Here is a 26,058-nt window from a genome sequence, read left to right as displayed (position 1 = left end):
GACCAAGTGGCTGATTTGTTGACTATGGGAGTCACAAATGATGTGTTCAAAAGGTTGAAGATAGACATGGGCATGAAAGATTTTGAGCACTTTAATTAAGGTGGCGTGTGAAGAGTTTTTTAGTAATTCAAGTGTTGTAACCGGTTAACACAGGGGTATAATCGATTACAGGTGTCAAAATAAGTCAAATAAGCAGCAGAAAAGTGTTTCTGGAGTTGGTGTAACCGGTTACGTATTCACTAATCTTTTGATTCCAAATTCTAACAATTAGTCCATTAGACACTTGAATTATCTCTCTCAGTTTTCTCTCTCCCTATCAACACTCTAATATCTCCATTATTTACTAATCTTGTGGCTTCAGGTTCTAACAATTAATCCAACATCCATTAAAATATTATTTTTAATCATTTATTAATTTGTGAACATTTGAGAAAATTGGACAATCTTAAAACCAAAGATGGTTGAAATGCACAAATACAAATCAAAGAAATCAATCTTAATTGAATTTGTAAAAAGATTGTGGATTCTCACTCTCATGTTACCATTTATGGTGTTTGAAAGAGAGTGGATTGTTGAATTATATATTATTACTTTCGATTTGATCGTGCCTTTGCTTTTGAATAATCCATGTATAATTTTTTTTATGACTATGTAGTGTTTTTTCTTAAAATTGCTTTTAAATTATGTTTGGAGTTATCTTATTTCAATTCTATCATGATATTTGTATGATGATACTTGCTTTTGTGTTTTACCATATAAAAAAATCTCTAAAAAACAATCTATTACTCTCTCTTGTCCTTAAAGTAACAGATATTTTGTTTTTTTATTTAATTTATTGAATAAATATATTGCACAACTACTATTATATGCATGTATAGATTTAGAAAGCTAATATATTATTGCTTCTGTTAATTAAAGTAGACATATAATAAAACTTGATAGATATTGGAGGCGTGCATAAAAGCACTTATTCTAGTAACTTATTCATACATAGGCATTAGTGAATTTTACACACGTAAATCACCAAGGTTGATAGTTCCATTAGCATCGCCTTCAGTGAAACCAGTTTGATTACTTAAGCCTTTTATATTCTGTATCCCAGAGTTGCTATATTTTCCAGATGAGCGAGGATGGTTCGCTCCATGCTGAGGTGTTGAAGGTGAAGCGTTTTGAGGTTCAGTTTCACCTTTATCCTCCATGCTGTTTAGCAAACCAACAAGATTCTTCAGTGCTTCCAGTTTTTGTTGAAAATCAGCCATGGAATGGAATTCACTCTGCTAATAATTTGTATGTGTTTATTTTGTATGACTATTATAATATATTACTACTATAAATCTTCTTTTATAGATGGAGAGAAGGAATATAGTTTGTACAAAGGACCATTTGTTGTTAATGGAATAATTATTATTCACTAAAATAAAGTTATTCTTGGTGGAGTATAAAGTTGAAAATTTAAAGCATCTTAATCTTGATATAATTGATTCGGATCATAAACTTTTTATTATTCGGATTTTGATTATTGATGGAAAGTTGAAGGAACTTTTCTAAGGAATTAAAATTTTCAGAAACATTAAAAAAATATTTTTGAGGTTAAAAAATATTTGTGTTGTGGCTGCTGGGATTCGAGCCCAGGTCTCCACGGCCACAACGTGGAATTCTCACCACTAAACTACAGCCACTTTGTTGTTAGAAGTGTTTAGTTTTAGATATAGATTAATTAAAAAAACATGAGATAGGCTACCATTTAAATTTAACAAATGTTATGTTGACCGTTGAGCTTACACATTATAGTATTCACCTATTCCACTTCAGGTAGTCTATGTGATCCATTATCGCTTTTCTTTTAATTGATAGCAATTGTAGGGTTGAATGAAATAATGTGAGCTTTAGGACTATTTACTAGTTATCATATTGCTAATATAATGAAGTTTGCATACGACATTTTATGGGTGAGAAGGGTTGTCAAATATCCGGCCATCTAGAGAAGTTTTTCTTTTGTATGAGATGGCGTTTGATTTAAAGTTAACTCTCATACAAGTTTGGTGGTAGATATAAATATACATGATTATTGTTTGCGGAACGTGGTTGATGTGTTGAATTCTAAAATGGAGAATTAATTGCTTAAATATTTTTGTTTGTATATTGGTGATAATCTGTGAAGTTTAGGTGTAAATATGTGTGCATTTATTTTCATTATTCCTATTGTAATTGTAATATTGTTGAATTATATACTTGATTTGATCAATTGGACTAATAAAATGTTAGGTCTATTTGTTAGTCTTAATTGTATAATTTAAAGAAAATTCTAATGAAATGTAGAATTAGATTAGTGGAGTCATAAGAATAAATGCAAATGCAAGTAATAAAAAGAAGTGTGTAGAATTCTCTCTCTCTTGAAGTGTCTAGATAGTTCTATGGTGTACGTAGATATTTCCCTTTTAGTCTATAAATACGGAAAAACTTAACACATGTAAACCAAGCAATTAGAAGCAAGTAAACTAATTTGTAAAGTATTCTCTCAAACAATAAAATTAGCATTCTCTCAAATAGTATTTCATTCAATTTTTTCATAAAATCTCAATATAGCATTTTCCTTTTTTAATAAAGTGACATCAGAGCTTAGATTTTGATAAGAGTTCTATTTATGGTCATGGCGAAGAATGGAGCAACATCATTCCAAGTTTTAATTCTCAAAGGAAGTACCTATGATAAACGGTGTATAAAAATGAAAGCTCTAATTGAAGCACACTATATTTGGGAGGTTGTTTAAAAAGGTTATAAAGAATCACAAGATGAGGATTCCTTAATTCAAACGCAAAAGAATGTTTCGAAGGATTCAAGAAAGAGATACAAGAAAACACTTATCAGGCATTGAATGAAGATGAGTTTGAGAAAATCTCAAATGCAACATCTGCTCAAGAGAAGATGGGAGAAGCTCCAAACATCTTGTAAAGGTCGAGACAAAATAAAGAGGGTGTGTCTCTAAACTTTAAGAGGTGAGTTTGAATCCTTACATATGAAAGAGTTAGAGTCTATTTCTGAGTATTTTTCAATAGTTATTACTATTTCAAATCTATTAAAAAGACATGGTGAAAAATTAAAAGATGTGAGAATTATGGAGAAGATATTTCACTCATTAGGCCGCAAATTTGAGTATATTGTTGTGACAATTGATGAAACAAGAAGATTTAGATATTATGACAATAGACCAACTTTAAGGATCGTTACTAGCTTATAAGGAGAAACGCAAAAAAGAAGAAATAGATCACGGGAAAAATATTTAAGATGCAACTGAAGGAGAATGAAAAAACTCAAAGAAATGAGAGATACCAACAGAGTCGAGGTAGAGGTCGGGGACGAGGTCGCGGTCGACGACATTTTGGATGTGGTAACTATATATGTGCTTCGAATTTCAGTAGCGACAGATATGAGAGAGGAGAAACCTCAACAAGAGGACATGTAAGAGGATACATAAACACAAGGAGTCATAAATCTCAAAGTCAGTGCTTCAACTATCATAAATTTGACCATTTTACGCTTTAGAATGTAGAGTTTTCAAGAATAGAGTCAAGGAAATGATCAACTATGTGAAAGGAAAGAATGAGAAGTTTGAAGTAGTGTTGCTAGCACATGGAAATAATGAAGGAAGCAAGGATAATTCATGGTACCTTGACACTCGTGCAAGCAACCATAAGTGTGAAAAAAGGAGCATGTTTGTAGAACTTGATGAATCGGTCAATGGAAATGTCTCATTTGACGATGATTCTAAGGTTTCAGTGAAAGGCAAATGTAATATATTAAGTCGTTTAAAATATGGAAGACATAAATTTATTTCAAATGTTTACTACGTTCCAAACATGAAGAACAATATTTTGAGTTTAGGATAACTTTTAGAAAAAGGTTATGATATTCACATGAACAATTTAAGTCTCTCCATCAAAGATGGAAAGAATAACTTGATCATAAAGGTACATCGAATGGGATGTTCTTGTTGAATATCTAAAATGACGTAATAAAATGTCTCAAAGCGTGTTACAATGATGCGTCGTCGATTTGGACACTTAGATTTTGGAGGCTTAAGTTTGATGTTAAAACAAAATATGGTGAGAGGTCTACCACCAATCAAGCATCAATATCATTTGTGCGAAAGATGCTTACTCGGAAAACAATTCAGGGCAAATTTTTCTAAAGAGTCGAGCTCAAGAGCCAAGAAGCCTCTCGAGCTTATACATGTTGATATGTGTGGGCCAATCAAATCAAACGCACTAGGAAAAAACAATTATTTCCACTTTTTCTTCAATGACTTTTCAAGAAAAACTTGAGTTTATTTCATGAAGCAAAAATTATAAGTATTCACTACCATCAAAAAGTTCAAAGTCGTTATAGAAAAAGAAAGTGGTTGAGAGATAGAAGTGATCGAACAGACCGAGGAGATAAATTAACTTCAAATGAATTTCAAGAATTCTGTGAGGTGAATGGAATTAGACATCCATTAACAATTCCAAGATCCCCCTAATAAAACGGTGTTACAGAAATAAAAAATAAAACAATTTTTGATATAGCTCGAAGCATGTTCAAAAGTAAGAAATTGTCAAAAGAACTTTAGGCAAAGGCAATGGCGTATGCAGTATATCTATCAAATTGATCTCCAACTAAAAGTGTATGATGGAATGAAAGAAAGCCTAGTATCTCACACTTGAACGTCTTCGAAGATGTAGTTCATGCTCACACTACAGATGAGAAATGAGCCAAATTTGATGTCAAGAGGGAGAAATTGATCTTTGTAGGTTATGATCAAAGCTCAAATGACTACAAGTTGTACAATCCAAACAACAACAAGTTTGTAATCAACCGAGATAGGATCTTTGATGAAGAAGGAGAATGTACTTTGTCACCAGAAAAAGGAATTTGAAGAAGAAACATCTAGAGAAGTAAAAAAAAAATCTAACTCAACAACGTCATCCACTTATCCACTTATGAAAACACATCCACCTACATGAAGTATGCAAAATATATATGAAAACATAAAGACATTAACACAAGAATGACTTGAAGATAAAAAATGAAATACATATAATCCCACATTATTATGTCTTTATGTAAATTATGAAAGAATAAATATTGAAACTCTTCCAGATGAGAGAGATCAAATTTTAACAAGTGATTTGATTTATAAATCATAAATATAAAAAAAAAAAAAATTGGTTGGATTGGTTTACATTAATTGCCTACCCATACACACTCCCGTATTAACAATAAATATTCAATAGTATATTTATCCAAGTTTTATATTAAATAGTACCGTTAAAGAACCCAAGTTTTACATTAAATAGTACCGTTAAAGAATAGAGAGGTTTTATTATTTTTTTAAACAATTCACAATTCTTCCTTAGGGTTTATAATTTTTCCATTATATTCGGAGAATTTGTAATTTTTAAATTGTAGTTTTATTTTGTAAAAATTTAAAGTTCTTGAATAATTAATTTTTGAGTTTTGTTGTTTTTTTTAATTTTTATTTTCCAAACTATACTAAACTCCCTACAATACTACAAAGGTTCACATTTAACAACCTGAACAAGCTTTCATTGTTTTACACATACCGACATACATCAAAGATTTCTTTCATTTAAAGAACATCAAACATTACTTTCTAACACACATGTTCCAGAATTCAACTTCATGTTCAATAATACTCAAAAACACAACTTCAGCCTTCTTCAGTTCATCATCAGAAGCCTTCAGCAACCGCCGATCAACCATCTTCTGCAGAGACCGACAGTACTGACCAAACCCCTCACTTCCCCATCTTTCACAACTCTCCTTCCATTCTAGAGGACTTTTTGACCCTTCTTCAAAACAATATGCAAAACTCTCTTGATACACCACTCCAATTGCCCATAATGCAGTAACTGCCTCACTATACTCCACATCTGAACTCATCAAACTTTCCAACAACCTGTCACATCAAAACAACGTCAACAAAATCAAATTACCTTAAAGAAAACAATTTTAGTTAACTATAACAGATGATTAATAAACCTACCGACAATAATCTTTGTTTGCTTTTTGAGGAACAACCTCTGAAAGTCGAATATCCCATTTCTTAGCTTCTCTCTTAAACCATGATATGTCATCATTCATAGAAGCTATACCTCCCAATATAACTTCAACATCATCATCACTATCATCTGATTCCTTGCAAGCTTTTATCAACACACTTGCAACAAATGGAACAAACTCTCTAACAAACAAGTAATCCTGCGCCTGAAAATAACATAGGAAGGAATCATAATTAAAAAGATTCACCAGAGATCTAAATTCTAATAGGTGAGTTTATGACTTACGAGCCATGTTTTGAAGGAATGAGATTGAACAGTGCCATCGCGGATGCTGAGGATAAAAGGGTGTTTGGTGGCCGAGTTATAGACAGGACGGTGTTTCCTTAACCATGTTTCTGTCTTGCCGATTTCCTGCATCTTCGAGCTTCTTGTCATTGATCGATGTGACAGACCAACTGAGGCTTATAAAATGAGTTGAGTTTTGAGGTAGCCGCTACCAACAGTATCGTTTCGATGAAGTTCTAGTAAAGTATTGATTATTACACGTGGCTTTGTTTTGGATGAAACAGAGTGACATCCCTTCGCATGCACCGCTACATTTGGCAATTCTGTTTTGGGCTCTAACCACTTTTGCACTTCAAATTGTTTGGTGAGGCTGTGAGTCGAAATTAAGGTTTTATCAAAGACCTGTTGAGTTAATGTATTTTTTGCTACACCTAAAAAATATCTTTAAGAACTTTGTTCTTGAACGTCAAACTTTTATTTTTGTCTTAGCAGTTTTAATAGAAAGGAGGTCGTCTCTACTAAAGCACAACATGTTTTTGTTAGTGTCATTTTTAGTAAAAGTGTTCATGAGATGGATGTAAAGTTTGACATGATCATAAGACAGAAAATAATTTTTGGTTGTTTGCAAGCGGCATATGCTCAAGAGTTTCTTCTTGGTATCCCTATTGATGGTCTAGGTTAACATATGTCCTCAATAGAGTATCGTACCATCCTTAAATATCAACTTATGATTCCCTTGTTGAGGTTTTCTCTACTTTTCACAAGGTATGATTGGATGAATTTGGGGAACACACTATTCATTGTAAGGAGCTTTCAGGATTCAAATACTAACATGATTTTGTTATGGATGTCTTATTTGATATATTTAGGCGTTCCGAGATATCTGTGAAGAAAGAGGAACCTGTGAATTTCTTGACTGATCCACAGGAGGGGAGACCAACGTTTAAGCCAGCAGATGTTTTAGTGTATGATGGGTATGAGGAAAACATGCTTATGTAGACTTGACTCGGTTTCTCCACTGATGAAAGTGAAGAATGAAGATTTTACTGTGGGACAGACATTTCTCAAAGTTGCTTCAAGTAAATTGGTCAAGCATGAGAAAGCGTGTACCAACAATCAATATGCTTTCATACCATTTATCTTTGACATTTTTTATTTTCTAACACCGAATCTTTTGCATGAGTGCAAAAGCTCGTGCATAACAATGTTGCGTATCTTAGGACAATGAATATAACTTTAAAAAAAAAAATATTTTACCATCTAAAAAAAGATAGTGGTGCAACTTGTTGCATATTTACCTACTATTTCTGTATATTTTGATTATATATTTATAAAATTGACAAATTTCAATTAACAACATTTTATACTTCTTTCCACCTCCCTTATGTCTAATTCATCTCAAAATTTTAATATTAACTTTTTAAAAAATATATATCTTTCCAATACCTTTCTCAAAATTTCTCACTCTTTCCTCAAAATTTATAATTTTGCACATAATAGAACTTTCTATCTACATTATTTAATAGATGAAGAAAACAAAAACAGTTAAAGTTTACAGTTAGTTACATTTTCCATTCAGTTGGTTATGTTTTCTGTTATGCAGTTAGTTACAATCTCTTCCAATTATATAATTGTTGGTTATGTTTTCTGTTATGCAGATAGTTACAATCTCTTCCAACTATATAATTGTTGTAATCCTCATTCAATGCATAACAGAATACAGTTCTGCTCTTTATCTTCTTCCTCTTCACTTTAAACTTTTCTTACTGTTCTGTCAATGGCTTCCATGACAGAAGCATTCCTTACTGTTCTGTCAATGACTTCCATGACAGAAGCATAATATGGTATCAGTAAAATATAAGTAATGCAATTATATATCTCTTTTCATGGTTGATTTTTGTATTCTTTAAATAATAATGATGTGAAATTTTTTTAAGAATATTCATTATGGAATCATGAAAATCATTTTAGAAATGGTTCGTTCAATTATAGTAAATTTTGTTTCTTAATATTTCTAATGTGTATAACGGATAAATATATGGTGTAACTGAATATTATCAACCTAGTCGTTGAATAATCTCGTGTTGTTGGATTGGACGCTTAAGTATTTGATATTGTCGAATCGGAAGTTGGTAAGTTAGGTGTTGATAAGTAAGTTGTTGATGAAGTGCCTGATGGTAAATATTTTATCACTAAATACAAGTTTACCTTACAATATGATATGCTTAAATGGATATGTGGTGAGTAAGTTAAGTTAGTTTTTTCATAGTTATTGAGATGTTTGATTCATGTTTGAGTAGTTTTTTTATTATGTTGGACTCTGAACTAGGTTGACGGTGTAAACAAACAAATGGAACGTTAAAGCATGATGGCGTTGAAACATGAAAAAATTAGGGCCTGTTTGAAACACTTTTCAATTTTAGTTCTTAAAATTTATTTTTCAAATCTATTTTAAAAAACTATTTTTAAGAAGAAAATTAACAAAAAATTTGTTTGATAAACTAATTCTTAAAAACTGTTTTGAAAATATGAAAATAAAAAAACTTGTTTGATAATCTAATCTTTTAATAGTATTTTAAGAAGAGAATAAAAATGCATATTTTGTCATTTACTTTTAAAATCTATTTTATTGTATAAAATATTACAAATTTAAGAAAATTAATTGATATTTGGTCGAATACAAATAATTGGGTTAAATCAATTTTTAATTTTACAAATCACATAACACTTGTTTGTAATAATAATAAGAAAAAAACAAGTAAAAAATGGGATTCCACGTTTAATAGAAAAAAAATTATATAGTGAAAATAATTAAGAAACACAAAAAAAATTAAGTAAAATAAATAAACATATTTGAAAAGGTTACTTATACATAAAAAGAGCATAAATAAAAGAAATAACATACTCTTTCAAATACGTTTTTCTATTTTATTTTTAAAATATAAAAATTATTAAAATTACATTAATGCTATTAATGAAAATTATAAATTTTTATGTTTTTTCTTCAAATTTTATAATACTAAAAACTAAAAAGTAAGAAGCAAAACACAACTAAACTGTTTCACTTTTTTGCTTTTAAAAACTGAAAAATAGAAAAGAGTTTTTAAAAACACTTTTGCAAAATATTATATTCAAACAAGTTTTTAAATTTTAAATTTTCAAAAACTAAAAAAGAGTTTTTAAGATGCATTTCAAACATACCCTTAATATCTATTATGATTACGTGAGTACTATATGCCTTCAAATATTTGGAAATTTTGTATATTATGGTATGCACAATCATGACTTGGATGGCAAGTTTGAAGGCAAGTTTATAATGTTTGACCCATAAACAACAAATCTACGAGGGATTCAAAAACTGAAATGTAACATTTATTAAAATTGTTGAATTAACACAAATATGCCTCTAGATGTAGAATTTGGTTATTCAAAAGTTATGTGAAACATATTGTGGACGCATCAAGTTGCCTAACACATTTCTCACTCTATTATTCATGAATTCACCATATAAGCCCAATAAATACAAATAATCTTTTATTGAAATCTCTAATATTACTTCTTTAGAGATAATATATTCAATTGAATTTGTTTTTATAGATTATGAAAAGTAATACTGATTATGATACGACACTAATGAATGTTGATGTAGAAAAATATCTGTCAAGCTAGGTGTTTTGAATGCATCTGGATACATGATTCTTCAAGATGGTCTAGTGCAGATATCTTTCAGCCATGGATGACACACTTCAATGTGTCATAAAACTGCAAAAACAATTTTTTTCTTACTATGCAATCAATACATATATAAGTATAGTTATATAACTGATACATCAAATTTAAATTAAATATTTACCTTTGCATTCCATATACGAACAAAAACCTGGAAAACATAAAGAGACATAAATAGCATGTATGATGGACCCCACACAATGCTATAATTGTATTAGCTTGGGAATGAGGATGATAACAAAGATGATATCTAACATGCGACTAAGGATGAAGTCAAATTTGAGGTTGTGTTGAAGGGGACTATATATCAACATGTTCTAGAGACAATTGCCTAAAATATTGTTGACAAATGTGTATTGAGAAACCTTGTCGACATTTTTATTTATTACCTATTTTACTATAATTTTCAATAAACTATCTAAAAAAATTAATCATATAAAAAATTATCGAAACAAAGTTGTTCCTTAGCAGTCTTTTCAGATGACACCTATTCATGGTTCCGAAATGGTCATTTTGGTGGGATTTAAAAATTATGTCTAGAAAGATCCTTCCAAAATCATTGAAAATTGAAAAACCATTCATTGAGCATCATGGACGACATCGGGTTCCAAGACGTTTTCCTCCATTATATTATAAGGGAGCTTTATTCCCTTTAGATTTGTCATCCTCATAGACCAGTTGTCCATCCCAGACAACCTTGAATAGGTCATGCTCGATCAGGTCTGTCTTATGATAAAAACAAATCACTTACACTTTATCCCTCTCAAATTTATGATCACTGGAACCAACTATGTATGCCTTAGCATCATCTAAATTAGCATGCAGTTTGGCTTTGGCAGTGGCATCTTCTTCGGTGATCTGTTTCAAAGTTAAGACATTCATCCTTGCATAAATAAGCTAATGGCCCAACTTCTTATAGGCCTCATCCTTTTTTTTATCATTTCCACTAAGTGTTATGCGTCATGATATTTCATGTTGGCTGAAGTCAATAAAGTTTGGGTCTGAAGAAGACTTTCTTTCATCATGGTTAGTTTTGTCTTAAGTTTCACCACATACATGTCAACTTGGATGTAAGCATTAAACATCACTCATTCTAGAAGAACACCCCTTAAATGATGTGTCTCCTCCAAGTTAGATAGTTGTTTTGTGCCTCTCTGACTGGCCATCTTAATGTTATTGGGAAATTAAAGTGCTCACGCACAAAGCCTTTAGTCTCAAAATCCCCTTTCTATAAGAGGTCGATGATGGTGTTCTCTAGGATAACAAGTCTTTCAAGTCTATGGAGGCATTTGTATTCGGGTCAATGGGTGTTTGATTTTGAGAAGTTTTTTATTTTTTGGCCCATGGAGGAGAAATAGTCTCGTAAGCAACGACCGACATCACATTCCTAATAAAAAAGGCATAAATTATTCGAGTTTATTTTGTTGGTTTCCTCTTCTTTGTACCTCAAATTATAAAACCAGAGGAATTACTCTTTGTTTAGGTGGATCACGCCTCACCTCGTTCGGCCCTCCTTTTCTCTAAACGAAGCTTTATTCTCATGAAATGATATGGGAGCTGAAGTTGCATTGCCTCTGCCTCCTTAGGGTTTATGTTTTAACTGCCTGTCTTTTGACTTTTTGTTTTTCTTATATCGTTATTGAATTTAATCCCATAATTGATCACTTTAGAGTTGAGTTTATAATTCGTTTTTACGTATGCATAAACCAAACCATTTGATTAAGCTTTGCATTGTGGAGTCTTGGCATATGCATTTCCGTCTTTCTTATGGGCGGACATCCATTCCTTAATATTCCTCTTCATTATCCTCTAGGACAGGATGTCCACCCGGGGAGCTCCCCCAATAATGGTAGAAATATGTTAACGCTTCCCCTTACTTGTTCCTTTATCTTCACTTTTAGTCCCAACATTGTTATCCATGACATCTACAGTCTTGGATGGGGACTTCTTCTTCGAATACTCTTCTTTATCCCTCTTACCGCCTTTGGTATACTCGGATAAGTGGCCTTGTTTTATCAAACCCTTTATGGTTTCCTCCAGCTAGATGCAATCATTGGTGGTATGGTCATGGCTCTTGTGAAAGGGGAAATATTTCATTTTGTCAATTCTGCAATATTCTCTAATAAGGAATGGGGTTTTGATCCCGTCCTTCCAAAATTCTATGTTGGCACACTCTTTGTATATCTTCTCTCAAGAAGTGCTCATAGGGACGTACTTGTCATACCAGACGTTGGTCTCGTGGTCTGATTCCTCCCTTTTCCTATTGGAATCTTTCCTATATGATCAACCAAAACCTACATCTATTGATGCTTGGTTGTCAACCCGAGTGATAAGTTTCTCCCTAAGGTTAATAAAGGGTTGCACTCTATTCAGTAGCTCTTTCAAACTATGGGCCTCTCTATGCCCTAATTTCTCCCTGAAGGAGTTATCTTGCCTTAGGCCGTTCTCAAATATCTAACAATTGAGGCCCTCTTTAGATCCTATTATTTCCATAACTACTTGCATGAAATGGTCGATGTACGAGCGCAAGTTCTCTTTCTTCCCCCGAATTATCCCGTTAAGGAAATATATCGTCACCAGTTTCCTTATTTGAGTTGTGAAATTAATGGTGAAGCTATTGCACAAATAGATCCATGAATCAATGCTTCTAATGATGGAGCTTAAAATCCGAGTCTGGAAGATCCTGTCATTGTTAGTGCAAATATTTTACACTTTGATGCCTCGTTAGTATGGAAGTTGTTCAATCGGTCATCAACATGTTTTATATGCTCAGAGGGATTTCCCTTCCCGTTGTGATCCTTCACCTCTAAGGGGTTTTTCCAATGATTTTGGTATTTGGTTGTCCATGATACGAGCACAAAGAGGATGCTTTTGTGGATTCTTCACTAGCGATTTCTCTACTTGCTCCTCAAGAGGAACATGACTACCTTGGCCTCCTCTGGGATTGCGATGAGGATTTAGATGTCTCTTGATCTTTTGGTGATTCAGATATTTCGCATTTGAACATCTTTGTGATGTGGCCAACTCGAGTACGATAGTTCGGTTTCTCTTGGAAGCAGTTTTTCGCATTATGTTCCTTTTTGGATTTGCATTGTGCAAGATTTATTCCAAATGAAGTAATCTTTATTCTATATCTTACAAGTTTTCCTTCAAAATTATTTTATACATATTTTTCAACAACTCACTCACACCTTGTATTCTGACGCTAGCTGGTAATAGTTGGAAACCATGCAGAGCCTTTAGTCTTGAGGTTGATGGTAATGTTGGAGGTATGAGTGAAGGCTCACCTTGTTGTAATTGTGGAATATATCCTACAATTTAATAATGTTAGAGGATATCTAGATGTAATAGGGTGTTCACAATGATCTGATTCATCGCCTTGAGGAGGAGGCAGTAGATATCTTTCGACTTGAGAAGCAGTGGCGACGACAACCATTTCGCATAAAGAAGAGGTGCGATGGGATTTAAATCTTGCCATTGTTGGAATATATGGATATTATAGATTTGAAAATTATGAAAACAGAGTTGATCTGCTACAAAAGTTAATAAAAAATAATGGATTTATGGTTCGATCTCAGGAACTCTGATTCGTTAAGTTGAGAAAGCTTTGAATCGGTGAATTGAAATAAAAGTATTAAATCGTGGAAAACATGGGAATCAGAAGTCGTTTCCCACAGGTAGGGCCACTGTTCCGTTAAGGAACTAGAGTTAATCAGAGACTGAAGGTTGTGAGGTGAAATGATAGACTTAAGCTTACAATGCAGTGAGGAAAAGGAGTTAACCTGTAAGGTTAGCACTCCTACGCTTAAGATAGTATCTGAATAAGATGAGTGAGTGAAGTTTAAATTCGAATTGTGTACCTGAAGAACGGTGTGCTTTCCCTTTATATAGTGGGGACGGTTGTAATAATCCATTATTCTTCAGACGTGGGATATAGAGAGTCGTTGGATGTATCTCGGACCTAGATATCCTACAATCTTCCCCAAGATAAAACTTCTACCCTACTATCGAATTGGAAAATTATTTCCTTCTCTGGGTCATGGTCATTGGTTCTTCTAGTCGGACCAGAATAACTATAACATTAAGTTTCAACAATGGTTTATGATTCCAAACCAATTCATGTGACTAGCAAATATAATCCATATATATATATATATATATATATATATATATATATATATATATATATATATATATATGAAATTATTCCAAATTCTTTAAGTAAGAAGTCTTTGTCGAGTACTTTCTAAATCAAATTTTCAATTTTAGAGTTTAATATCGGTAAAATAATTAAGTACGGAACTAATCCATCGTTATAATGAAACAAATATTATATATAACTATTATGATCAAAAGGATGCATCAAAGTCATATTTAAATACACCTAATCCCAACACTAAAAGAAACTATTTAAACACACTCATAATAGTATATACAATGAGATGCGTAAAAGATGTCATGAAACTGCATCAAAGACTTAAAGATCAAACTTTGAGTAGTTCCCCTTGATTTCAATGTTCAAATGATCTCTTTTTGTGTTTCCTTTTATTTTAAACAGTTAAAATCCTTTCAACATGAGTTGGCTTTTATATGTAACACAAAATGAATTAGAGTGTTCAGGAATTACTTAGCAAGTTTTCTCTTAATAAACATCTTTCTCTTTATAACATCTTCAACTCTTATTTTTCTTCATATCTTTGACTTGATTCAGTCTTAACTTGACTTGATTTACATATATTTTTATACCTATGAACTCTTTCGCATATTGTCACCAAGATACCTAACATATATGTTGATCATAATGCAGTTAACCATGGTCATACTACTGCTAACCAACCTACAATAATAATTAGCTTATAGCCATATAAACTAAAATTGAAACCACATTAACAACTATAAATATTTATCTTTATATTATTCTAATGATGACCGGTATAAAATATTAAAGATAAACAAAAGCAAAAAAATGAACATAATCGATGTTTGTTAAAACAGTTAGTCCAATGGTGTCTATCTCTGCGACTATAGAGAAACTTTAGTTTCCTTTATTTGTTCTATGGATATATAAAGAATATTATGATTAGAAAATTTGCATTGACTATGATTAGAGCAAATAAAACTACAGGTAACATCTATGATATTTAACAACACTGTTGTAGGTTATATTACATTAGTTGAGTATGATAAATGATCCAATCAAACTCTGGCACATCCTTCTGAGTCATCTTAGTGAGTGTGGGATGATGAAAATTCATAAGATAAATCTATTTAAGGGTGTTCGTAGTTGCAATATGGACTTGTGCTAATAGCGTGTACTAGGAAAACAGTGTTGTGTTCGGTTCAAGACCGGAAAACATAAAATAAAGAGAATTTTAGACTACATGCATCCAAATGTGTGTGGGGGCATACCAAAGAGGTTTCCATGGGTGGTTCTAAGTTTTTTTATCTTTCACATGTGATTTTTCTTGCAAGGTTCAGGGGTATTTCTTGAAGAATAAATATGATGTCATTACCAAATTCCAATTGTGGAAAGTAGAGGTAAAGAATCAAACAAGAAGAAAAACAAGTATTTGTGATCAGATAATGAGACCTAGTACACTGATTCAAATTTCAAGAGGTTATGTGAAGAACATGATAATATAAGATTTTTTCAGCTCGTAAGATACCACAACAAAATGGTTGGAAGCGAGAATGAATAAATCTCTAATTGAAAGGGAAATGTGTCTTTTGTTGAATGTTGGGTTATTAAAAGGTTTTTGGGAAGAATCAGTTGACATGGTATGATATCTTATCATTAGGTCACCATGGACTGCATTGGAGAGGAAAGTTGCATAAGAGGTATGGACATGTGATCCTATTGTTCTTGACAAGTTAAGGATCTTTGGGTGTTCGTGTAAGCTTTGGCGGCCAAGACATGCATTTAGAGAAGATGGATATGAAGACAACATTTCCTCGCGATAATTTAGATGAAAAAATTTACATGATCGGACAGAGGAGTTTAGTGACACTCAATATGACATGCTAGTTTGTAAATTGGAGAGGTATTTGTATGGTTTAAAGAAATCTCCAAGGAAATTGTACAGGCACTTTAAATTGCCCATGCTTTAGATTGGCTACAAAATATATGAGTGTGACTATTGTGTTTACGTTATAAGCCTCAATGATGGCTCTTATGTTAATGTATGTTTATGACATGTTGGTTGTTGCTAATCATTTATATGATGTAAATGAACTGAAAATAATGTTGGAAAAGGAGTTTGACATGAAAGACTTAGGTGTTGCAAAGAAGATTATTAATATAGAAATTCACAGGGATATGAGTGCTAGAAAATTATGGCTCTCTCAAAAAAGTTATGTTGAAAAGGTACTAGACAAGTTTGACATGACAAATTGGAAGATTGTGAGACCTTCATTGGGGAATCACTTTAAGCTCTCATTGAATCAATGTTCAAAGATAGATGCAGAAGCTAAGTATAAGTCAAAGGTTCTTTATGCCAGTGTTGCTGGTTGTTTAATATATGTTATGGCCTGCACTAGATCAGATTTGGCACAAACTATAAGTTAAGTTTATAAGTTTATGTCCAACCCGAACAAGCATCATTGGAAAACAGTCAAGTGGATTTTCATATACATGAAAGGTACAACGGATCATGGTATCATATTTTTTTTGTGATTCAAGAGGGTTTGGGCCCAAAAACAAAACTACACAACCATCCTTTTAACTGTTATTCCTCTAAGATCGTCTAAAAACAAAGTATTCATATAATTTGGGAACTTCTCATAGTAAAGAGTCCATCCACTAAACTTAAGGACAACCTTGCAAACTTCTCATAATAAAGAGTCCATACACTAAACTTAAGGACAATCTTGCAAGAGTGGTTGTACACCTATTTTCTTCTCGAAACACATTCACAAACCAAATTTTTGGAACTTACACTATTATACTTGCAAGAGTGATTTTTCTATTAATGTTCTGACTTGTCCCTACCCAGTAATTAGGATTCATTATCGCATCAACCACATTCTTGTTGTCCACTTAAATCTCCAACCTATTATAACCTGTAATTTGCACTTAAATCTCCAACCTATTATAACCTGTAATTTGCACGAGCTTTAGACCTTTTAGCACACCTCATAATTTTGCGATGAAAGTTATGCACTTGCCTACATTCTTTGAGAAGCCTCCTAGCCAAGCTCCATTTCCATCTCTAACAAATCCACCACACCAAATTCCTCCTTCGAATTGTACAACTTCATTTGAGTTTAGGCAAATTCAGTTCTCATCAGGTGGTCTCTAAAAAATTTCAATCATCTGTATTTGATGATATGTTACAGTCTTCTGCAATTTCATGCTCCTAATAAAGTTTTCTACCTTCACTCAGACCTCATGGGGCATATTGTAAGGTAAAATGAAGTTTGCGACGTGAATACTTTGATTTCACTATTTCCATATATAGTGGAATTTTGTAGACCAAATGACCTTCCAGTCTTCCTCTTCCTTGCCTAGGTTCCTTTTCATATTATGCTCTAACCAATTTGTCAGATTCATCTTAAAAAAATTGTTTATGTTCCAACATATTCTACCAAATGTGCTTTGCAATTTTACAGTCTCTCACACTATGAAGAATAAGGATTTTGAAGGTTCAATTTGGTAAGATATTGATTGGTTTTAATACCATTGTGGTGCATCACCTAGATAAAACTCATTGAAACTCTTAGCTTCCAATTTTTTTGTCATTGATCCCTTCTTTCTTCACATCCCAAACTAGTTATATTGTCAAATGCATTAGATATTATAAAGACACCATTATTAGATAATCCCTAAATACACATATCTTCCTCACTATTTTCCAAAATTTAACGATTGATAGCTCGAATCATTTCCAAAACCTTAGCAAGTTTCTTATTTTGTTCTGATTCTGTTCTGATTCTGATCTCTACTACCTATGCTACTGTTTGCTAGTATAGCATATCTATACATTCAGAAGTGTTCTTTCCTTCTTAACTACTAAGAAAACAAGGTGCATTCCATTTCCATATTTCTAGTTTACTCTATTAAACTAGACATTTCATTCTACACAATAGCATAAGCTACAAAGGTTCACAATCAACAACATGAACAAGCTTTCATTATGTTACATTAATTCCCACTACTCATGTTCCAAAACTCAACTTCATGTTCAACAATACTCAAAAACACAACTTCAGCCTTCTTCACTTCCTCGTCAGAAGCCTTCAGCAACCGCCCATCAACCATCTTCTTCAGAGATTCACAGTACTCACCAAACCCCTCATTTCCCCATCTCTCACAAGTCTCCTTCAATTCTACCGGAGTTTTCGAACCTTCTTCAACACAAGACGCAAAACTCGCTTGATACACAACTTCAATCGCCCAAAACGCAGTAAGAGCCACAGTATACCCCACATCTGAACTCATCAAACCTTCCAACAACCTGTCACGACAACACCATAAACAAAATCAAATCACCTTAAAGAAAACAACTTCGGTTAGAACTAAAACAGATCATTAATAAAAACCTACCGACAATAATCTTTGTTTGCTTTTTGAGGAACAACCTCGGAGAGTCGAATATCCCATTTCTTAGCTTCTTTCTTAAACCAAGATAACTCATCATTGAGAGAAGCTATACCTCCCAATATAACTTCAACATCATCATCACTATCATCTGATTCCTTGCAAGCTTTTATCAACACACTTGCAACAAATGGAACAAACTCTCTAACAAACAAGTAATCCTGCGCCTGAAAACAACATAGGAAGGAATCGTAGTTAAAAAGATTCACCATAGATCTAAATTCTAATAGGTAAGTTTATGACTTACGAGCCATGTTTTGAAGGAATGAGATTGAACAGTGCCATCGCGGATGCTGAGGATAAAAGGGTGTTTGGTGGCTGAGTTATAGACAGAACGATGTTTCCTTAACCATGTTTCAGTCTTGCCGATTTCCTGCATCTTCGAGCTTGTTGTTATCGATCGATGTGATAGAGCAACTGAGGCTTATATAATGAGTTGAATTTTGAGGTAGCCGCTATCAACAGTGTAGTTTCGATGAAGTTCTAGTACAGTATTGTTCATTACACGTGGCTTTGTTTTGCATGCACCGCTACATTTGGCAATTCTGTTTTGGGCTTTAACCAACGGGCCCGTGATTTAGAGAAGTTTTCTTTCCACCTCCCATATATCTTATTCATCTCAAGTTGTCGACTCGGATGTTGGTGAGTATGGTGTTGATAGGTTTGTGAAGAAAATATTTTATCATTGAACATAAGTATCTTACGATATGATATGATTAAATGGGCATGTGATGAGTGTGTTAAGTTAGTTTTTTCATGGTTATCGAAATGTTTGATTTATACTTTAGTAGAAAATAATCCTTTAATATGTTGGATAGTAAAAGAGGTGGACAATATAAAGAAACAAATGAAAAGTTAAAGCAAGATGATATTGGAATAAGAAAATATGAATGTTAATTATGATTATATATGTACTAGCCTTCAAATGTTTGGAAACTTTATATGATTTATAGTGTACACAACCATGACTTGGTTGCAACTTAGAAAGTCATCATTTTGTTGGTCATAGTTATTTCTAAAATAAATTTCTATGAGTTTGAAAAAAAAGGTGTGAGAATAGGTGAAATTCTAGTTATCAGACTTTAGATGTCACACGGGTTGTTATGACATCCAATTCTGCACAGACAGGAATTCTACAGAACTTAAACGTAAGTGCAGTAAATAACACAAGTGATTGTTTACCCAATTCAGTCCAACATGACCTACATCTGGGGGCTACCAAGCCAGGGAGGAAATCCACTATTAGTAGTATCAATTCAAAGCTAAACTCACCCGTTTACAACTTATCACTTAATCCCTACCCAATGCAATTTCAATCTTACACTAAGATCAGAGTTCCTACTCACTCCCCCTCAATCACCTCAATGATTACTACCTTTAATCAATATTAAAGACAATTTGAAGTCATACTTCAAACAACTCTTGATTATGCTTCACAGCTTTAATCAAGATACACAGCACTCACGCTTAAAAGCTTTGAGTGTCACAACACTTACAACTCAATGAACACCCTATACCAAAACAATCATCAACGTGACAATGGCTTGGCTTACAAGATATGTCTAATACAAGACTCACAAAAAATACAGCAGTGAAGTATGATGGACACACTTAATCTTCACGCCTCAAAATCCCCGAAACTGAATGAAGGAACGCCTTCCTTTTTATATTGCAGTACCTGGGCTTTTGCACCTGTATTCTCCTGAATTTAAGGTCACACGAGTTCCCATAAATTCAACATTTAGGTTACTAACAAATAGGCTATTTGTTAGGTTCATTAAATGTAACTTGGTTGTTGGTTTCCTGGTTTTTCTCTAAGTTGTTGACTTCCTGAAGAATAGCCCAAGAAAAGCTGAAACAGAAAACTGAACAACCTACAATATAGCATATGCTGTCAGGAATGAATGTCACGACATTCAGCTTGACATCAAGGTCCATATGCTGAGTCTGTTTTTCCAGAAAACAGACTGTACAATTTTGCTGACCTGTACATGATCAAAATGACCATACCACAGTAACAGCTTACATTAATAAATGTTAAAGTGTCCAACTTAACATTTACACATTTGGCCTTAAGTTAGTTCTGTTATTCTCTTGAAGAACAAACTAAGTTACATGCTGAAGTATAGCAGAACACCACTCTGTCTAATGTTCAGTAGCTGCTGTCAATGATGAATGTCATAACATCCAATTTGACATTCAGTCAGTAGGCCTTATGCCAGGTCTGGTCTTTCCTTGATAACCAGACTGGAAATAAATACTAAGTTCTAACAGAACACCAGCTGTTCTATTCCTTAGTATCTGTTGACAGGTATGAATGTCACAGCATCCAATTTGACATTCAATAAATCCTGTGTTAGCTAATCCTGCAGTAACTACTCAAGTGTGTCATGACATCAGTCAAGACATCAGAGTACAGTTAGATATTCTAACCTACAATGTAGTCACCCATACATACCATGTCATGACATCAGTCAAGACATTTGTAACCAGCTAGTGTTTTACCATATAATGCAGCCAATTAAACACCTACAAACTCCCCCTTTGGCAAATTTTTGGCTAAAACACTTTGATCCCCATAACAGAGTTCATAGCAGCGGAATCACACACCTAGCAGGAAATAATACTAGCTAATACACTCAGAGTGGCAGCACACTCACACACATGGAAGTTAAAGAAAAACTTCACACAGCAGCACACACATACAGAAGTTAAATCTAAACTTCAACACACAGCAGCTGCAGGGGAGGGAATCTGTCACGAGAGTCTGTTGTAGAGACCCACTCTGTTTGTCAGGGGTGGTGGTTATTACTCCCCCTTTTTGTCAAAAATGTTGCCAAAGCCAACAACAAAACCAGAGAATAATGACAGAGTTACAGACTTGATTTTACTCCACAGTTTCAACCAAGTTAGCATCCACTTGATCTTGCTTCACAGCTTTGATCAAGTAATCACCCACTTTTGCTTTACAGTAGGTACCACCATATCAGATGCCATGATTTTGTTTCTGACATCCAGAACCACTCCTGCATGAACAGCATCCTTGAACTCCTGCAGGTACATTGGCCTTCTCACGGTAGGGTGTCTCCTTACCCTCTTGTAGCCACACTTGTTGCAAGTAGCATAGCTGTGATCTGTTGAACAATCAGAGCATAGTACCAATTGTTTAATAGGCAGAGATATTAAACAATACATCCCAAACATCAGTGGTTGCTATAAGGTCTCAGAGAGACATATTCCCAGTTTGCTCCTTAAGTTTTCAAACTGAGTAGCATCCAGAGCCTTTGTAAATATGTCAGCCAGTTGAAGGTCCGTGGCTACATGTACCAAAGTGATCACCTTGTCTTCCACCAGATCTCTGATGAAGTGGTGCCTAATGTCAATATGTTTGGTCCTGCTGTGTTGGATGGGATTCTTGGAGATATTGATGGCACTGAGATTATCACAGAACAATGTCATGACATTTTGAGTGACATTGTACTCAATGAGCATCTGTTTCATCCAAACCAGTTGGGAACAACTGCTTCCAGCAGCTATGTATTCAGCCTCTGCAGTGGACAGAGAAACACAATTCTGCTTCTTGCTGAACCAAGATATGAGATTGTCTCCTAAGAAGAAACATCCACCTGATGTGCTTTTTCTGTCATCAGCACTCCCAGCCCAATCAGCATCACAGTACCCAGATAGGACAGGTTCAGACCCATGTGAATACAGCATCCCATAGTCACAAGTCCCATTGATGTACTTGAGAATCCTTTTGACTTGATTTAAGTGGCTCACTTTAGGCTCTGCTTGGTATCTAGCACATACTCCAACTGCATAAGAAATGTCAGGTCTACTTGCAGTTAGGTAAAGTAGGCTTCCTATCATGCTTCTATACAAGCATTGATCAACACCAGGCCCTCCATCATCTTTGGTTAACTTCAGATGAGTAGGCGCAGGAGTCCTCTTGTGCCTAGCATTATCCATACCAAACTTCTTAACTATGTTCTTGGCATACTTGCTTTGGGAGAGAAACATAGAGTCCTCCATTTGGTTTACTTGCATTCCAAGGAAATAGGTCAGTTCTCCAACTAGACTCATTTCAAACTCAGATTGCATCTGGTGAACAAATTGTTGAACCATTTGTTCTGACATTCCACCAAAGACTATATCATCCACATAGATTTGAGCAATCATGATTTTGCCGTCTTCATCCTTCACAAACAAGGTTTTATCTATTCCACCTTTTCTGTATCCATTTGAGGTCAGAAATTCGGTCAACCTTTCATACCATGCTCTAGGTGCTTGTTTCAACCCATACAAGGCTTTCCTCAACTTGTATACATGCTTAGGTTGGTTAGGATCACATAACCCTTTAGGTTGTTCCACAAAGACTTCTTCATTCAAGTAGCCATTCAAGAATGCACTCTTCACATCCATTTGGAATAGTTTAAACTTCAGGATGCATGTTACCCCTAACAGCAATCTGATGGACTCAAGCCTAGCCACAGGAGCAAATGTCTCATCAAAATCTACCCCTTCAACTTGAGTGTATCCTTGAGCCACTAGTCTTGCCTTATTCCTAGTAATTACTCCTTTCTCATCAGATTTGTTTTTGTAGATCCACTTGGTACCAATGATGTTGGTCCCTTCAGGTCTTGGAACTAGCTCCCATACTTCATTCCTTTTGAACTGCTCAAGTTCCTCTTGCATGGCAATGATCCAGTATTCGTCAGTCAGGGCTTCTTTCACATTTTTTGGTTCAACCTTGGATACAAAGCAGGAATTTGAGCTTATTCCCCGTGACCTGGTAGTCACACCACTATTGGGATCCCCTATGATAAGATCCTTAGGGTGGTCTTTCTGAATTCTGATAGATGGCACTTTGGTGGTTGCATCTACTTCACATTCAGGAGGAGGTTCCTCTACTTCTTCAGACTTGACTGGAATGTCAGTTGAACTGTCAAGGAATGTTTCAACATCCTCCATGACATCGGTTCCTTCCTCTTTATCGTCCACAATAACATTTATGGATTCCATCAGGACATTGGTCCTGTAGTTGAACACTCTATAGGCTCTGCTGTTAGTGGAGTATCCCAGAAATATACCCTCATCACTTTTCGGATCTAGCTTTCTTCTCTGTTCACGATCTGTGAGAATGTAGCATTTACTTCCAAAGATATGAAAGTACTTCATAGTAGGTTTTCTGCCTTTCCATATTTCATACAGAGTGGAGGAGGTTCCTTTTCTCAAGGTGACTCTGTTGTGAACATAGCACGCGGTATTCATTGCTTCAGCCCAAAAGTGCATGGGGAGCTTCTTTGCATGAATCATTGCTCTGGCATATTCTTGAATAGTTCTATTTTTTCTTTCAACTATCCCATTCTACTGGGGAGTTATAGGGGAGGAGAACTCATGACTTATTCCTTCAGACGAGCAAAACTCATCAAACTTGGAATTATTGAACTCCGTACCATGATCACTCCTAATTCGGACCACACAACTGTCCTTTTCCCTTTGAAGTCTGATGCACAGGTCTTTGAAGACATCAAATGTATCTGACTTCTCTCTGATGAAGCTTATCCACGTGTATCTGGATTGGTCATCAACCACCACGTAGGCATATCTCTTCCCACCAAGACTTTCAACCTGCATAGGGCCCATTAAGTCCATATGCAACAGTTCCAGAACTCTGGAAGTTGTAGGATGTCCCAGCTTCGGATGTGACATCTTGGTTTGCTTGCCCACCTGGCATTCACCACAGACTCTTCCTTCATCAATAAGCATCTTTGGGATCCCTCTGACTACTTCCTTGGATATAATCTTCTTCATTCCCCTTAAGTGGAGATGTCCAAGACGTCTATGCCACATCTTCACCTCCTGTTCTTCCTTGGTTGAGGAGCATATTGTAGAAAAGTTAGAGACTTTAGGTTCCCACAGATAACAGTTATCTTTGGACCTGGTTCCTCTCATAACTTCCTGATTGTCACCATTAGCCACAATGCAAAGCTCCTTAGTAAACTGAACATGAAACCCTTGATCACACAGCTGACTTATGCTGATGAGGTTTGCAGTTAGTCCTCTAACTAACAGCACATTATTCAGTTTTGGAACTCCAGAGCAGTCCAGCTTACCCACACCTTTTATTTTACCTTTGGCACCATCACCAAAGGTCACATAGCTGGTAGTGTGAGGTTGAATATCCACCAGTAGATTTTCCATACCAGTCATATGTCTTGAGCATCCACTGTCAAAGTACCAGTCTTCTCTGGTAGAAGCCCTTAGAGCAGTGTGTGCTATCCTAGCATACCATTGTTGCTTCTTGATGGGAACATAGCGCTTATATGGTTTATGCTTAGGCCTGACATGCGTGGCTTGGTTAGGGAAACCATGAATCCAGTAGCAGAAGGCTTTTATATGACCAAGCCTACCACAGTGGTGACACCTCCACTCCTGGTATTTCCTCTTCTGATGATCATTCATCCTAGTTTCTCGATGTTGAGACATTGGCTTTGACTTCCGCTTGAACTTCTGAACTTTTGCCTTTGGGCGTTTGTGTTCAGCTGAGGATCTTTTCCCAAATCCTAGGCCAGATTTGGTTCCAGACTGCTGTCCCACCTTTAGTATCTCTTCCAAGATGTCAGTTCCCTTATTCATCATTCTGATGGATTTGGTCATCTGATTCAGCTTGGAGGTCAGCAGGGCTATCTCACCATTTAGACCCTCTATGACAGACAGTTGCTTCTGTCTCTCATCTTCCAGATCCTTGATGAGGTTCTTCTGCTTTTCTCCTTGTGCACGCACTTCTGCACTGGTGGTACACAGCTTCTTATAGGCTGCAGCAAGTTCATCAAAGGTCAGTTCATCTGCACTTGAGTCATCATCAGAGGCACAAACACTGGTTAGTGCAGTGACATGTTTGGCAGATTCTCCTTCAGATTCACTTTCAGAATCTCCTTCAGACCATGTGATAGTTAGCCCCTTCTGTTTTATCTTGAGATAAGTAGGACATTCAGCTCTGACGTGTCCATACCCTTCACAACCATGACACTGGATTCCCTTGCCTTGGTTGAACTTTTCTTCAGAAGTTGATCTTTTCCTGATGTCAGACGGGATGTTCTTGACATTAGGTCTTCCTCTTTGATCAATCTTCTTCACGAATTTGTTGAACTGTCTCCCAAGCATGGCTAAGGCTTCTGATATACTTTCATCACCTTCAGTATATCCTGCTTCTGACTCCTCTTCAGCATTAGATACAAACGTTATGCTTTTGTTCTTTTTTTCAGCATTCTCACACAAGCCCATTTCAAAGGTTTGGAGATAACCAATGAGCTCATCCACCTTCATATTGCAGATGTCCTGCGCCTCCTCTATGGCTGTGACCTTCATAGAAAATCTCTTAGGCAA

General features: G+C 34.8%; 1 protein-coding gene and 1 non-coding gene across 4 annotated transcripts; both read right to left on the bottom strand.

The window, feature by feature from the left end:
- Positions 1-1,607: 1,607 nt before the first annotated feature.
- TRNAH-GUG (transfer RNA histidin (anticodon GUG)) lies at positions 1,608-1,679 on the bottom strand. The gene has a single exon. It is a non-coding gene; the product is annotated as a tRNA-His (tRNA).
- A 3,865-nt stretch (positions 1,680-5,544) lies between these two features.
- LOC127073199 (probable bifunctional TENA-E protein) lies at positions 5,545-19,154 on the bottom strand. Of its 3 annotated transcripts, none has more exons than XM_051014334.1 (3): positions 18,917-19,103; positions 6,044-6,264; positions 5,545-5,956 (listed from the first exon to the last, which is right to left on the bottom strand). In XM_051014334.1, exons 1-3 carry the CDS (start codon positions 19,046-19,048, stop codon positions 5,644-5,646), a joined length of 666 nt encoding a protein of 221 aa, XP_050870291.1. In that variant the 5' UTR covers positions 19,049-19,103; the 3' UTR covers positions 5,545-5,643. The 3 variants fall into 3 exon arrangements, with proteins under 3 accessions (XP_050870291.1, XP_050870289.1, XP_050870290.1); XM_051014332.1 differs by lacking the exon at positions 18,917-19,103 and adding an exon at positions 6,345-6,494; XM_051014333.1 differs by lacking the exons at positions 5,545-5,956; positions 6,044-6,264 and adding exons at positions 18,080-18,526; positions 18,616-18,836 and having other exon boundaries at positions 18,917-19,154.
- Between the last annotated feature and the right edge of the window lie 6,904 nt (positions 19,155-26,058).

The sequence above is a fragment of the Lathyrus oleraceus genome, chromosome 4, assembly GCF_024323335.1.
Source record: "Lathyrus oleraceus cultivar Zhongwan6 chromosome 4, CAAS_Psat_ZW6_1.0, whole genome shotgun sequence".
In the NCBI taxonomy this organism is placed as follows: domain Eukaryota; kingdom Viridiplantae; phylum Streptophyta; class Magnoliopsida; order Fabales; family Fabaceae; genus Lathyrus; species Lathyrus oleraceus.
The sequence above is the reverse complement of the archived record's forward strand: the minus strand, read 5'-3'. Positions and strand labels throughout refer to the sequence as shown.